The sequence below is a fragment of the Myripristis murdjan genome, chromosome 5 (genome assembly GCF_902150065.1).
Source record: "Myripristis murdjan chromosome 5, fMyrMur1.1, whole genome shotgun sequence".
Lineage (NCBI taxonomy): Eukaryota > Metazoa > Chordata > Actinopteri > Holocentriformes > Holocentridae > Myripristis > Myripristis murdjan.
The window spans coordinates 22,547,387-22,564,591 of NC_043984.1; the positions used below are offsets into that span (position 1 = coordinate 22,547,387).

The following is a 17,205-nucleotide window of genomic DNA, read 5'->3' on the forward strand; positions in this document are numbered from 1 at the left end:
CGCTTTGTGTTGCCACCAGGGGCCGTCAGCGATCTTCCATAAACACATATCCTAATTTGCCTTTCATCTACCTTTTTAATGTTCGTTTTTGAAACTTCCAGTCGTTTATTTCGCTCACAATGGTGCCACCTAATCGCACAACCCCACTGGACCTTGAATTCTGATTTTCAGTTAGACCTTAGGTTTGGAGTTACACACACTGGCCTAAATTCAAAGGTTTTGCCCCTTTGCGTCTCATTAAGGTGCGAGGCAGAGTTTGTGCAGGGGATGCTGGAGAAGTGTATGGTCTCACCCACTCTGATCGCAGGCGGTGTGATGGGAGGAGGGGAGAAAGGACGGCAGATGACTACAACTTACCAAGTGTGCAAGATTTCCTCCTTGCATTAGAGCCATTGTCTTATTAAAAGGATCTGGCTGTGATAATTCTTGAGTCAGTTTTGACTGCGTTGCATACGTGCAGGTATATGGAGTAGACGCCAGCATATTGGGGGGATCAGTTCCTGCATCCATCCATCCATCTATCCATCCATCACCAACACAAGCGACAGGAGACGCGCAGCCATCCTATCATCATCTTATCATGTGGATTATTTTGGCGCTGATTTTGGCAGCGGCCGGTCCTGATGGGGGCCAGGGATGCCAGCTGCCCCACGACTGGAGACCACAGACAGAAGCGTGCCGTGCCGAGCTGGCCGAGATAATTGTCTTCGCCAAGGTGCTGGCACTGCACAAGGAGTCTTACAGTGTGTATAACTACCTGCCTTGGCAGCACGACACGGACCTGCTGTTTTCCGCCGAGATCGAGCTGCTGTGTGACCAGGCGTGGGGCAGCATGCTGGAGGTCCCCGCGGGGTCCCGGTTTAACGTCACCGGCCTGGGGTATTTCCCCTGTTTCTCCTACAGTGTCGTCGAGAACAACTCCTACTATTTCTTTCTCAGGTGGGACAGCACTCACCCTGTCATCCCCTCTAATTAATCCTCCATCTTCTAATTAAATAGCCTCTAAAACTTTACTGACCTCCCTGGTTTGACGTTACAAGCATGTATAGGCAGTGGTAAATGAGAAGATGAAACTATACCCTTTTAGCCAGTAAACATCAGTCTCTTTAGATTCATTTTCAGAAACATGACGATTAACTGGAAGCAAGTTAGAGGCTTTAACATAAAGATGCTCCTGCCTTTGAGTGATGCCCTGACATGACCTGACACTGGATGACCCACTTGCATCCTTAAGTCAAAGCACAGTGCTTCATTGCTAGAAAGGGCTTCTGATTGTCATGTATGCTACAATAGAGATCCGGGCTGTCATAGAAGAGAAGGAGCTCTATTCGGCCAACACCAGGGAAATTCCACTGGGTGCTTGGGAATCAGGAATCAGCATGTTCTAATATGTTAGGATGAAACTCAGCCAGCTAAGCCTTTGTTTACTGCCTGACTTTTGGGGAAATGCATTGCCAGGGATTGAAAACTCCTGAAGCCATTTTGTCCAGATTTATTATAAAACAACATAAATACATTCATTGTTATTGTCTATCTTTCATGACATCTGTGAATGGGGTAATTAACTAGAGATTAGTAATTGCCACAGCTGAATGTTTATTTCACAGTAAGAGGGTGGGGGGTGAAACCACTGCACACTGCAAATAATTACAAAAATTCTGTCTGTCATTATAGTTAATCCATCAGAGCATTGTAGATAAATGAAAAATAAACATTTGGGTCAAATAGTGTTCCATGTTTGGGGTTTGAAAGACAATTCTGATGTGGACTTCAGAGACCTGACACTCAAAGATGCATTGTAGTTGAATTTCTTATGAAAGGGAGAGGTCGATGATTGAGAAGGAGTATTCACACATGGCCTTTGGTTGTTTCTGAGCTTTCCAGCGAAACACTGAGTCATATTATGTCACTGCTTGCCTCCTTGAGCTCACTCAGATAATGACATAGTGTGCACACCAAGATGAATGGCTCTTTGCAGAGTTGCAGTGATTGATGATTGTTTTTGGTGGCCATATGGGATTTTGGTCAGCCTGATATTAGATTGTGTGCAAAATCCAGCATGTCCCCTTATTTCAAAGAGAAGAGCATAAACTCCACAGACTGAGGAATGTCACATATTCTTTTCTCTTCTTTATCCCTCTTTACAAGGCAAATCAGTGACATTGCAAATCTGTGCACAGCAGTGATGAGAAGAGTGAAGGAATCTGTGAGGATTCAGTCATCAGCCACTTAAGAAACATTTGTTTTCAAAGGCAGGCGGCTTACACTATCCATAGCCCCTTTGCATTAATATTGGTGCACTTTATACGTCATCATATGCTTCTATGGTCATGTTTCAAATATATCTGCAGTAATAACATAGAGATGTTTCCACTTATATTTCAGAAAAATGGCAGGTTACTTATCCGTCTTTGTGTTGGACAGGAACAACTCTGTTATACAGGAAACCTCTAATGCATTCCAACCAGTGTAATTACAGAGCCAGACACAGCTTGAATGTATACCTACAAAGAATTTGCACTCAGGGGTGTTAGCAGCGCTCCAATAGCTGGTGAGAGTTGGTGAGACCACCCTTTGTCTGCCCAGTACCGCTGAATTTTACCAGTTTACTGCTTGATGAAATAAACATGTGCCGACAGGTCTAACTGCTGTTTCTCTCACATTGTCCTCTTCCTCTCAAACAGATTAACAGTTATATATAAAGAGACGGGGTTTCAAAGGCATTCCTTAGCATTCTGGACGCAAAAATAGTCAGCTATCCCACATGAGGGTCTGCACCAGTGCCAACAACAATAGTGGTATTACTGTGTTTAGTGCACACACACACACACACACACACACACACACATACAAGGGATCAGGAGGTGGGATGACAAGTAATAGGCTTTAAGATGGTGTAACTGCTTACAATGAATTACACCCATAGGGATTATTTTGCTGTCCCTTTTTGTGGTGGAGGAAACATCTGAACTTTATCCCTATGATCTGCTAGGCGTCCACCATAAGAAACTATCTGAAACTGCTCACAACAGACCTTCCTTATGTAAGATGCAGAGGGGTTTGGAGCTGATTAGTAGCCAGTGATTACTCCAATGAACCAGTGCAATAAAGCAAAAATGCAATGATCTTTTGATAGTGTTTACCTTTTCCTTTGTGGAATATTTATAGGATGTCTCCCCCCCTCTTTCTACCCCGCCTTTCTTGTCTCTCTTTTCTGTACCTGTCAAAATAAAGCAGAAAAGTTCCCCCCAAAAAATCTTAAAAAAACAAACAAAAAACAAACAAACAAACAAAACAAACAAACAAACAAACAAAAAAAACCCAAACCCTTCTATCAATCTCTATAAGTGACCAAGAAATAGCAACAACATTTACAGGTGTCTGGTACATCTTGCGGTTGCCTTAACACAAATTTTAAAATTAGAGACAAATAGTCCAGCTAATTAGAGCACCGATCCAAAACAAACGTCTACTTTCTGTTCCAGTTTTTGCTCCAAAACAGAGTATGGGCCAGAAAGTCGTTTTTCATAGCTAGAAATCTCAGCGCCTGGTGAAGTAATCATTGAGCCACTGGCTTGATCAACAGTTCTTTCAAACCCTCAGAGATATATTTTGATCATTCTGTGCAATAGGAGAGAGAAAATCTTACTGATTACGTCGACCAAGAAGGAGAAACCTCCGGCAGGGGGATATGAGATCACCCCTGTCAGTCCAGCTGTCCCTCTGTCCGTCAGCCTGTCAGCAGGATAACTCAAAAAACACTGGATGGACTTGTTGGTAAGGTCAGTCATGGGACAGTGAAGAAGTGATTCACTTTTTGGGCCAATCAGCATCATAGTGGCATGAAAACAGGTAGAGTTTAGCACAAACAGGGTCGTAGTTTGTTAATGCATCCATGTCAACATCACAAAACATGGAGGTGAGGGTAGTTATGGGCCAAAGCAACACTGGTCAACCTTCCACACTGATGGGCCAGAGGGGGCACATCTTGTGACTCTAGCACTGCCAAAAAGGATAGTGCCAAAGGCTTTAATGCTTTCTTAACATAGAATTTATTAGTTCTAAATGGGTGATTGCTTAACTTATGATAATCACCAACTGAGAGAAATAGTTTTCCTTGCTTTTTACTTGTCACTACATCACTAGAACTCGCCCAAAGTTACATAAAAAGTTTACTGAAAGGTGCCCATCACTGGTTTGCAAAAACTGAGACTGGTCAAACTGCAAGACCTGTGTCCTTTTTGCTAATGCAAGACTCCCAGTTAATTATTTGAAAAAGAGTAGTTTAGTATTTTAAGGGTCTGTTGTTGTGGCCTTTTACAACACTGGGTCCCAGACATAGTATGAGCAAGCCGACGTTGAAAAGTTCTCATCACAGTTTCCAGTGCACTTCCATTTCCTGTAATAAAAGCCCCAACAACATTGTCTCAGACCAAAATAACCCAATAGCCATTTCCAATCAATCATGAGTATATGTTCCCAGGATAGGGCAAATCAGATCTAAGTATGGAGAAAATACAACCGGGGCTCTCCCTCAGGACTTTTAAATGAGACAGATTGAGTGCTCTGTCTGTCCGTGCCATATGTTCGCCTGTAAAAACTTTAACCCATATCTCACTGCCTCGAGATTGTTGATCTCATTGTCAAAATAGAGTGTTGTGAAACACAAACAGTGATGTTGGATGAAATGCCTTCTAATGAAAACAGTTGAAACTCTTGCTTAACTTGTGTTTGCAAAGCAGAGTAACCAAACACAATCCTTGTTATGGGACAGGAATGATACAGGAGTGATTCAAAGTGAAATTTCTGATGAGGTGGCTTGGTATCTGCATGGGCCACATTTGGGGTGTACACTTAAGATAAAGTTGATTCTAGCTGTTAGCTGTTTTTTCTGTCATGGCAGTGTAGGAATGCAGTCAAGTAAAACATCCACAAGTCCGACTAACCTCCTGCTCTCTGTGCTTACATTCTACTTCTGACCCCCTTGTTGAAGCAAAACAAATGTCATCTTCTTGCTCTCACTCAACACCACACACACACATGCATGTACACACACACACACACACACACGTGTGCGAGCACACACACACACACACCACAGTTTCTGACGGACAGGGATAATCAAACTTTTGATGTCCCTCGGGGGAAACAAAATGGAATCCAGATGCATGGAAAACACGGCGCTTTAGTACTTCCTCTTTCACACACTTCACATAGCAGGAGAAGATATGAACCATACGGAGTAAATCCCCTGGCTTGTACCTCACTGGTTTGCCTCATACACAGAATGCTTGAATTTGAATAAAAAAAAAAAAAAAATAGGCCAGTGTCTGTTACCAATTCTGCTTGTGCATGCATGAAAATACAGGGCGTTTCTACTGGCGCAGTTGATGGCTGATAATGACTTTTGGTACAGAATTCTCCCAAAAAGATCATGAAATACAAACATTAAATAAATGATGATAAGTGTAAATTTGTCAGATATTCATATACCTATACCGAGATATAAAGGTTCCTTGTCTATTAAAGAAAATACATCGCCTTGTTAAAATTTAAATTAGTGTCCTAATCTGCTGGACCAACCCTGCACATGCAGTAAAAATGTGCACAAACACAAATTTGTATGCACACACACACGCATACACACACATACCTACACCCATGGACGCACACAAAGTCATAAATAACACTGGAGTTGTCTAAATATAAAAGACATAAGGTGAATTATAGTGTGAAACAGTGACTGCCTGCACTTTGGATGAAGATTTATTAGACTCACATCAACACCAGCATCACCTTGTTAAGATAAGATGAAACTTTAATGAACCCAGTATGGAAAGTGTGTTGCTGCAGCAGCCAACAGTAATGGGATACACCTATGAAAACCAGAATGTAAATAAAAATAGAGTAAATGGGGCTGTATAAACATATACAGCTGACAAATTCAGTGCTATATGTAGAAAGATATGAAAGAAAAAAATACACTCCGGCACTATGCAAAATACCAGCAGTTAAAGTTTATTTTGAGTAGGCTGAGCCAAAGTCTACAGCAAATTTACAGGGCTTACATATCAAACAGTGAACTGCAATAAAATGACGGGAACCTTTCACAGCTTGCAGACGCGGGGAGTCGGGTCATAGTGATGGTGATAGTGAGGAGCAAAGGGTGACTTCACAGAATCAAGCTTTATGCATCATCATCACATCACCAAGGCAACAACAATATAATAAAAAGCAAGTAAAGCTTTAGGCCTAAGATTTTAACCCTATAGGTTTCACTAGTATGGGAAGCTGGTAATACATGCAGAGGTAATGTGTAAATAAATACAGTGAGTTTAGGCAACCAGTAGAGAAAAGGTGCATATTACTGAGCATGCAGTATAAATAACTTGAGTTCATTATGCATGTCACATATCCATATACATATGTAGTAGCTTCCTGGATGTGTTTTTAGTCTCTAATAGGGTGGGAATACACATGATAGAGAGAGCATTTCTTTGTCTAGCTATGATTGGAGTGTTGTCGCTTTTACCTTTCCTTAGTCATGGTAATAATCTGTTGCACACTTTTTAATTTGCTCATTTTATATTTTTCATTGTGAGCAAATGTTTAGGCGCTGAATTATTTCCTGAACATTTTTTAACACAATATTATGGATGTCCTCAGGACTTAAAAAGACAGTGCTTTTTGCTCACTGCCAACATCGGTTTGCCCTTGTAGAAATGTACGGGTGGCCTTCACATACGGTACAGATGTTCAAAGTGAGTCAACAGCCACATGGTCTGTCCTCACAAATTTAACCCTTAGCATCTTTGCCATATGATGTCTAGTCCAACTTTCCTTTGGAAATACAGATTGAATTTTAAAAAATGCCACAAATAAGGGCTGAATGTATATCCACGAGATAAAGCATGCTTTGTTACAGACATTACAATATATTGAGGTTACAGTTTTTCACAGCATTGCACTCAAAGCGTTGTAGTTTTCATGGTTGTCACTGTCCATATATATTTAGTTTATCATGGAAAGCGGCCAGATAACTTGGCTGATTGTTGTAATCCTCTCTCCCAAATGAGCAGCATATCACTAACTGACACAGAAAGTAAGTGTGGGAGAACTCACAAAGTGTTGTTAGTTGATGTATTTCATATCATGGGACCAACTGTAGTAAAGGTAGTAAGCCTTTGTATAGCGAAACCTAATTTTGGTCTTTCTTGCAAATCTGAGTGGCACAAATGCTATTGTCCAGCCGAGACAATTATGTGAGACTTTGGCTCTCTATTACTTCAATTTCAGTGGATTTTCCTCTTGTTTCAATTAAGAGTAAGACTTGTGTAATTTCCTGTTGTTCAAATGTTGTGTGTGTGTGTGTGTGTGTGTGTGTGTGTGTGTGTGTTAGTGTGCACGTGTACATGCCAGTGTCTATCCATGAACATGAGCATAACTGTTTGGCTGCATGTTTATTTGAGCCTTTGTTTACAACTTAGTGCCATCTGCCTCTTTTCTCCCATGCAGGATGGATGAGAACTACAGTATTATCCCTCATGGAGTGAACTTCCAGGATCCCATCTTCCCTGACACTCCAGAGAACCACCGCATGTTTGCCAGCCTTTTCCAGTTTTCCAACTGCACGCCTGGGACTCAGGTCCACAGCTTTTCCCCGGAGTGGGAGGCTCTGGAGGACAGCCGGGTATGTAACCATGCCAGCACCACTAACAGAGATTGGTACCCAGTGGTGATGAAAAGTTTCAGCCTCTTTTGAAGTCAGCTCATATATTTTGAATAAGTTGCTGTAAAGCCATGATGGCTACACATGCTCTGGTGTGTGCTGAACCATTGGCTTGAAGTCTTGTGCCACATACAAAAGGATTCAACATCACACCCAATAGTCTTGAAAGGGAGATAATGGGGAATTGTGCAGTGTATGAGTATGCATGCACATCCAAACCAAAGAGAAAGTCAAATAAACAAAGCAACAGCTCGCAGACAACTAGGCGCATCAGACTAGTGCTCTGATGAAGAGCAGTGGTTCTTGAAATGTCACCTTGGTGCAATAAATAAACAGACACTGGAGCCCTGCAGTGTCTGAGCTGTTTATTTGTTTATTTCACAAAATGTGCAAGGAAAACTCCCCCTAAATGACTGTGACACACACATTTCACATGATTTGATCAGACAAACAAGTCTCAAGATTTAGAGAAATCCACTTTAAAGCATTTTTGCATAAAAAAAAGCAGCTATTGGTGCCTTACGTTGCATTTGTCAGTCCATTTTGTTGTTTGGTGAAGGATTTTTCCTATTCCCATGGATGAGTGGTCAAATGAAGATTATGTGACACCATGACAAAAATCATGTAGATGTTTAACATACATGAACATATAGCATACATCGTGCTTTAGTGTCAGCCCTTGAAAATCAAAGTCCAAGGTTTTTTTTTTTTTTTAAACTCTCCAATTTGTAATTATACGAGGAAATATCAATAGTAAAAGAGGCACAGGTACTAATTTCAACATCAACAGGTCCCTCTATGTGCCGTAATGGAGTGTAGCCTCAAGACATGCTGAATATTGAGCAATGTGGATAACTATTACTTTCTCAATAGGCAAATTCTCACTACACCACCACTACAGCTATTTTCTGTGCATGTGCAGGTTCAGGCTTGTTCTCTGGGACATGGTGTGGAAATAAAGGAAACCACCAATCAAACCGGACTTAGACGAGGCACTGTAGGTTGAGGGAAAGTGGGTAGACCAAAAAAGGAAATTAAAACAAAATAACTCCTGGAATGCACTCAACATCGCAGATAGATGAATATCTCTGTGCGTAATTTTCCTCAGCCGATCTTCATCAGTTCTCTAAATTTAAAGCTTAAGTAGTTTTTTTTAATCACCTCAGATTTCAAAATTGATTGATAAGTTAGTCCATTTCATGTATGGCCAGTTGCTGTTCAGCTGATGAAAACTCATTTCTATCTAAACACCATACACCATCTGTGAGATCAGGTGCTTTTCTATAACTTCATCACACTTCATCTCCAAGTGTGTGTGTCAGTATATAAATCAGAACCACTCACACACCCAGCTTTACCCACTGTTATGAATCTAAAGCTTTGGCAAAATCCTTGTGATCTAGATCAGTCTTCCTTTGTCTGTTTCCAATCATCCACTGACTAGTCATTAAAGCAAAATCTGTCATGGTACAGAGAATAAAAACGTGGTTCATATTTCCATTAATGACAAAGTCTTAGGTCAGGTCTGTAATTATAATTACAGAGTCAGCGATCAGCACTGCCAGAGTCCAGATAGCCCTCTTACATCATTCTTATGATTAAGCTTCCTCCTAGCAAAAAAAGAACAGATTTGTTTTTGCTGGTACTATGCAACCATTGTTTTGAGAACTGACCTAAACTCACACCAGAACAGCTGCAAAGAGACAGTAACAGGCTTTCCCACAGGTTATGAATGGCATTTATTCAACTCACATAATTTAACAGTTTTATCAACTGGTGTGTCAACCAGGATTTTTTTTTTTTCACTGTTTTAGCAAAACCGTCGCAACAAGTCTCAGCAGCTCCTGATTTAAATAAATTTCCTCACAGCACAAATGCTAGTTGTAATCACATTCACGATTTGGTAATGGGAAGAAGCACCATTTTAGCAGCAGGAATAACACCGTCCTGGCCTGGATGGCTGGTCATCACAGAGCTAATTGGATCTCTTGGGGCCATAAAGCATAACACTATTACATGCTGCAATCACACAAAGACAGATTGTAAATACCTGACATCTATTCTGAAACAAACTTTGAATCCTCACATGCTTAGCATATGGTAATTACCACACACTGTTCAGATTACAGTGTGTCAGTTAACATTGTTGGACTTAATTTGACTTTAATGCTCAAGGGACACAAGAACTCATCTGTTTTCCCTCAAAAAGTTGAAAACATGCCTCCACTGAGATGGGAAAATGTCACTTAGGTTAGGGTTCAGAGCCTTTCACAAAATGCAAGTCTTTATAAAACTGATGTTTTCTTTTTCTCTGTGTGGACTTTGGATTGGATTCAGAAATGATGAATGTCCCTGAAGGAACTATTAAAGTTATTTATCATGTGCAGTATCTGCCACTGGATATACTTATTGCATGGCATATTTTGTGGGTGGAAATTTATAGCACTGGACGATAGTATTTTTAATTTAATAACATCTAATTTCTGATTAATTGCTTAACCCAGTTCTTAAGCTTTATCTTAGACATGGGGTACAACAAACTGACACAAAGGAAATGATTGTTCTTAAGTATGGGATTACTGGTGTCCTCACCTTGCATACATCTTATGTAATCCGACCTTTTCTGTTTCCTGGTTTGAATGTCCAGGTGACGATGTTCAGGCAGGAGAGCTTATCATTGACAAAGGGTGCCTGCCATTCAGAGGCAGGTCTATATTGTGTGTCTGTGAGAGTCGGCTGATTAGATCTCAATCTTGGCTCCAGAGCTGTTCAAGGGCAATTACCCAAGTATTTGTCTACACAGGAGCTTAGTCTAGAAAGACAGTGTAGACATAGACATTTGAACTGACTGTAGGTGTCTGGATTTGTATGAAATTCACAACTGGATTGGACTGGAGACTGAGAATGGGCATCTTTCTTTATTTATTTATTTCTTTATTTATTTATTTAGCTAACATGCATGCTCTATTCGAAAATACCTGCGCCACAACTTTGGCCTTTGTAATGTAACGTTCCACACTGCTAGAGAAGTCCCTGCAATGCAAGTATGAGCACATGGGAAAAATACACAGCTAATATTACAGCAAGTAATGTACTAACCAGAGATGTGGGACGGCAGCCGGCAGCACATTTTTAACATTTCCTCAAAACCCTCAGCAATGGTTATCTGATGGCAGGGAATTTACATCAATGTTTCACTCTGGTCCATGTGGAAGCATTAGGATCTGCAGAGGAAATCCACACTCAGGGAGACAGGCTTGCATTCAAAAGCATCTGGAGTTAATTTTTCACCTAGGAAAGGTCCAAGCCTTTGGATAGTCTATCACAGGCGTGTTGGGTTTCAAACACTTTTCTCACCTCACAGTGCAGTCTTGCTGTGACAGAGGTAGCAATATTGTGTAACCCTTTTCTTTACCTCAGATTTACAGCGGCCTCCAACTAAAGCTATGTATCGCCTCTGCTTAATATAAATTGGTTGATGCATTCTGAGTGATTTCCAAATGAACAGGCCAGATTACACCTCTCTCTTCAGATAACTTTACATTTCTTTCAGACTGTTCCACTGAGATGAAACTACACTCTAAGATAAATTTAATGATAAATTATATGTTTTGTGTTTTTGCCTCTCTACTCTTTCTTCAGGCTGCAAGCACTCATGCAGCTAAGGAAAAAAAAAATCTGTCCTCTTGTGGCTAACTCATACGCAAACACAGGGATATAGTGAAAGACATACGAGCTGTTGGCACTGGTTGTCAGCCCAAAGAACATTCCTGAGTTGTTCTCTCATTTGATTTATCCCGAGTAAGTGCAGTTCCTCTTGACGATCAAAAACAGCAGGCGTGACAATCTGTTAGGTGCTGCATCAGAATTTTTATGAAAATGTATCAAATCTGACAGGAACACTCGGTATGAGCAGTGATGGCATAAAACTAAAGATGATCTCACTAAAACAGCAGTGCAGTGTGAATTTCCATAGGAATTCTTGCAGATGACAAAAGCTGAATGATACTGTTCCTCTTGTAGCAAAGTGTTGCAACAGAGTGGGTAAATTGGCAATAATGTGTCAGTGATGGGGTGTACACACACACACACACACACACACACAATCTGTGCCTTTAGTCATATTCTCTTCTTCAGATCGAGAGAGGTTGAGTTTGAAGACAAAAGAAATAGTTCACTTTGATAGAACATCTTCTGAATGCTATCTGAATGCAGGGCCAAAACCACCATTTCAACATTGGGGGGGACAGATATTGAATTTGCTATTGAATTGCTAATATATTCCAGCAATATTGGGGGGGACATTTTTGGAGTGCCTGAACATTGGGGGGGACTTGTCCCCCCCAATGTATATGGACGTTTGGTCCCTGTCTGAATGCATCAAACGCATGCTGAAATACTGCCATGTTTATAGATAAATCACTAGTTATTACTTGGAACTATGTTTATAAACATATGTCATAGTTTGAGTTCTGTAATTCCGATCTCTTTGATTTTCTGTAATGGGTCATAATACTTCAGCGCATACTGATATATTACAGCAATAAAAAAGATCTCAGTTGTACTTTATCAAGTGTTCATCATATTCCAAATGTATTAATCTAATATGTTGCACATCTGCCATAATCTTATGTTTTAACTTCCTCCAGATTTATTTTCTTCTCTCCTCCTCTCACGGTCTCTCTGCAGTTGTTATGTTCCACAGTGCAGAAGGCTCTGTTTGAGGAGGAGGAGCGGGTGAGGACTCTGTCTCAGAAGGTGCGTTCCCTGGAGAAAGCCAACGGCCACCTGAGGGACAGGGTGAAGAGCATGAAGCGTCTGCTTCGCCAGGCTAAACGAGAAACAACAAAGGAGCAACAAACCCTCAGCCTGAAACAGATCTATGATTCAGACACCCCCGGAGCCCACCCAGACCAGGACACTACTGAGGATCAGAAGAGCCCTCAGCTCAAAAAGGTCGTCTCCAAGAAGCTAAAAAACTAAAATTGTCCACTCTTTAATTTATACCAACTCAACCCTTCCCTGTCCAAAGTCCATGACATAGCAGCAGCGGGGAGTAAGATGTTGGACCTTGAATGTGTGCAGGTATTACATTATCCGTTCCCTCAGTCTGATTAATATGCTCATTGTAAAAATGTGTGTTGCGTTTATTTTGAAGCGACATACATTCATATATTCTGTATGGCTCTGAAAAGGAAGCAACTTCACCCATGCAACTGCACTGTCTCAATTTGTTGCTGTGAGAATATTGACTTGCACCAGTGAAGCTGCCAACCACAAAAAAACCCTTTCTACTTACTTATTTTTATCCCTTAGAACAATGCATGGCTTTCACTTGAGCCATTTTGTGTCCCCAGTTGAAGTAAACCAAAAATTTTACTTGTAGTGATGCAAAATGTCAGATATTTGCCTTGCTGTCCAATGAAATATGACACATCGGGGTAAGTGATCTCAATCTAAAGCTTGTTGATCATATCTGGGTCACTTGTCCTCTTTTCACTCCATCATTCAACTATGCAGTCCTTTCACACTATTGATATTACCCTCCTAACCCTCATCTTTTACTTCTGTTCCTCGATCAAATTCAGTGGAGTCTGCAATGCATCATGAATGAGGGAGCTAAAAGTCAGAGCTCACATTTGGCAGATGGAGCCATGCACTATTGGAAAAAGATGTGAAAAACGTTATTCGATATTTGATATCACCCTTTGGCAAATCATTGTTTTTTTTCTGTGCTGGACACATTGTTTATGTGCAAGTTAGCTACATTTCAAAATCAATCGCCGTGTCTTGAATGTCAGCAGTTGGACATGGGGATGTGAACATATTGGCTTCCAATCAGTCAGAAATAATGTGCTGAATTTATTGTCTACAACTTAGCTTGAATTCTGCTCTTATGAATTATATTTCTATCAGTAACGGGATTAGTGCTGTGCAAAGTACAGTCACATACTTCTATATTAGTTTTGGTGAAGTTTTCTGCTAATAGTGTACCAAAGAGCCTGTGCACTGTGTCCTGATGCTGATACAAGCATCTGCTGTTACTGAATGTTATTTTGGTCAATCAAAAAAAGAAAAAAGAAAAAAAAATCTCTGTTTGAGTGCCTGTATGACCAATATACACTCATACCAGTCATCATTTAGAAGAGCTGAGACAGGTTCAAAGTGCTGTAACTGAATAATGAACCAGCTGCATATGTATCATGATGTGCAAATGTGTGATGTGGTGTGGTGTTTACATGCCGTTTATTATCTGCAAACAGTTAAGTCAGAAAAATGAAATCGTTACTATAAGAACCAAATTTTTGTACTCATCAAATAGAAAAATGGCACAGATTTGCAATTGATATTTGTAAGGTTCGGTGTAAAAATAGGCACTGTTTATAAACAATAACTGTTTGCATAAACACTAACAACATGTTCAAGATGCACAAGTCATGAAAACTTAATTTGACAGACTTAGTCACACTGCAGTTTGTAAACAGCCCTCCGGAGGTAACCTTAATATAGTAGAATTGAATGATTGAATCCTAATTTGTTTTTTTCTTTCATGCAATATTTTTTGGAGCAGAAACAACAAGAGCCAGGCAAAGCATTTGTTCGGTAGGGAACTGCAACATGATTAAAATTCATGCAATTCATGATTTAGGCACAAACTCTTTTCGGGTTTATAATGAATTGACATGCATCCATTTCCCCTATGCTACCACTTCGTAAACATCACCTAAAATGCTGTCCTTCAAGATGATTGACGCATACTTGAATATCCAAACCAAAGATTACAGCACTTAATTACTTCAAATTCTGTAGGTCTGCCAGTTTAGGATGTGGGACCCTATGCCACTTGTTGTTCAGGGCCCAAAATTCTCCAATACCTTATTCAGTGAAGCAATTATGTTGTTTGTAGAAGTGCAGCTGTTTTTCATTTACTTGTTTAATCTCTTTATACCCAGGAAACTCTATCCCCAAAGCATAGTGATTCCTTAAACCTCGGGAACCTTATCCCAAAAGTGTAGTGGTATTTGTACATGTCGTGCTTTTTGCAAGTAGTTTCATATGAAAAAAAGTATAGTTTTTCTTTTTGAAAATAGGGTGCTGAGCGCTCAATAAGTATAACTGTGTGCCAGTGAGGCTGGTGTGGTGCAGGAATGGGTCATTTCTGTGTCAGAAATGAAAGTTTGCTTTTATTATAAATTCTGTGTTTGGCTTTTCATTATTATTTGGCTTTCTTCAAACAATAAACTTCTGGTTTGCTTCGGTCTTAGCATGTTCATTTGTGAAATAATAATTTTGTAAAAAAAAAAATAAATAAATAAACATTTAAGTAACTTCCTATGCAGGTGTTTTTATTGTTATGCCTCTAATTTAATTGCAGGGGAATCAGTGCTAAAAATGACTTTGTATTAACTGATTATTCACAGGGCTTGGCCATTTAAGAAAGACTCACTGTTACAGCTGACTTTGGCTGCCTTGGCGGTAACGCAGTGCAGCACCTACATGCAGGTTTTTCTGTTCTTGGCTGGTTTCAAAAGAACAGAGCTATTTCAGAGGAAAGTGTAATAAATCTACAGATTATCACCTCGCTGAATGCTACAAAACAGGGCATGATATGCAGCCATGATAACAGTTAAGGCCAGGAAGTTTTCAACACATAAAGTACATCAAATAAAATTATTTCCATATCATACAGAGCTGTAAGAAGCCCCTTGTATACAGCTCCTCCTTGGTAACCTTTGTGGTGCCAAACAAGAGACAATCAGTCAGGGGTGTTCCCCAGACACAGTTCATGGAAATGGAAATGGAAATTTGTCACTTACATGGGTGAAAGTCTGCTGTGACTAGACACAACGAAAAAAAAAAAACTAAAAAAAAACACCTGAGCATTTTTCATATAGCTTATTTAACCAGCTCTGATTCTTTATTGTGTTTCCAAACATGAGTAGGCATATTTCATTCATTTGAGTTGAATCTAACAAGATTTAAAACTGGAACTGTTTTAATCTAAATCAGTATTTCAAAAAAATGTGTTTAGCCAAAATAAAGGGGAAAAAAACACTGGGAGAGGTGTGATGTAAAGGGGTAATAAGTTAAAGTAATTTTTGAGGCCACAACTATCAAACATACTTCCCTATGATAGTTTGTGGTGATAAATGCTTTCTGGCGGTGAGGTACAATGCTACTAAATCAAGTTTTCAGAAAACTGGTGCAAAGTCAAAAGCAACATTAGACCTATAAATACACTGGCCATATTTTGACCTCTTCCTCTTGAGCTTTTGTTCAGTTTGAACATATCCATAAAGAGTACAGGACCATTTGAGATGTGAAATCATCTTGGCAGACGAGATTTTCAACACAATTTCCAGGAGAGAATTGAACCAAATTTCTTCCATATGGTGCTGTCTCTCATAAAACAGAGGGAATGAGACACAGGGTTTGCATGGCAAGAGGAGGACCTAAAAATGTGCACATTTCAAACACATTTTATGTCAGTAACCCTCTTGCAGTTATAGAAATATTGCCATATATCAAATACTGTCCAACAGGATATGAAGGGGACATTTACAAGCTTTCTCCTAGTGTATCGCTTGACCCCTAGAGCAGAGAGTGAAAGTGTTGCAGAGCACCACTCCGCCCTTCCTCCCTACCTCTCCTGCTTGCCTCTTTCTTCTCCCTCTGAAACCTTTGCATCAGACAACCTTGCCTGCAGCCAACTGTCAAAATCCTGTGGACTTGGGCCAAAGATGATATACACACACTGCTTTCTCAACATAAACCACCGTGCACAGTCAAGCTGCAAAACAGATGTCAGACAATACGACTGCACAGTGGTGGTCCTTTCCAGTGGATCTGGGCTATCTGCAGACATCATTTATTTATCTTGCTTCGTTTTATGTTTTTGAATGTTGTTGCTTACTCTGGCCACTCTAGTTTAATTTTTTTGTATTGATGATCTTGACTGTTTAATATCCAGAATCTGATTTCTTTATATATCTGTTCACCCATCCATCCAGCAACAAAGCTCTTAACTCAGTGTCTCATTCAGCTCTGCATTAAAACACTCAGCAACTATGGACAAACTTTCTAACCTGCCTTTCGCTACATGTGATTTAGTTGGTCATCACTCAGGGCTCCATGGAAAGCCAATGTTTCTTTTTAAGCAACTCTTTGTGTTTCGAATTAGTCACCCTAATTATATTAAAAAACAAAACCAAAAAAAAAACTCTTGCACTCCATGTCTTTGGCATAGCCACATGGTTTTCCGACATGCTTTTAATAACATGCACAAGGATCTTAGCGTTTGCCAGAGTTAAGGTTTTTCTGATGAATCATGAATGCATCATTCAATGCATAAATGTCAAACATAGCTCTCATAGCAGTGTATGATGAAAGTTTTGAAGGACACATTCCTGTACTCTTTCGCATAGACTGCTTTCCCCGCAGCAGTTTGCACACTCACTCTCAGCTCTCCAAACTCG

General features: G+C 40.1%; 1 protein-coding gene across 1 annotated transcript; it reads left to right on the forward strand.

Moving 5' to 3' along the window:
* The first annotated feature begins 310 nt into the window (after nucleotides 1–310).
* ccdc3b (coiled-coil domain containing 3b) lies at nucleotides 311–14,979 on the forward strand. The gene is made up of 3 exons (XM_030050795.1): nucleotides 311–939; nucleotides 7,516–7,690; nucleotides 12,419–14,979. The coding sequence occupies exons 1-3, from the start codon at nucleotides 581–583 to the stop codon at nucleotides 12,710–12,712; spliced, it is 828 nt and encodes a 275-aa protein (XP_029906655.1). The 5' UTR covers nucleotides 311–580; the 3' UTR covers nucleotides 12,713–14,979.
* Nucleotides 14,980–17,205: the final 2,226 nt, after the last annotated feature.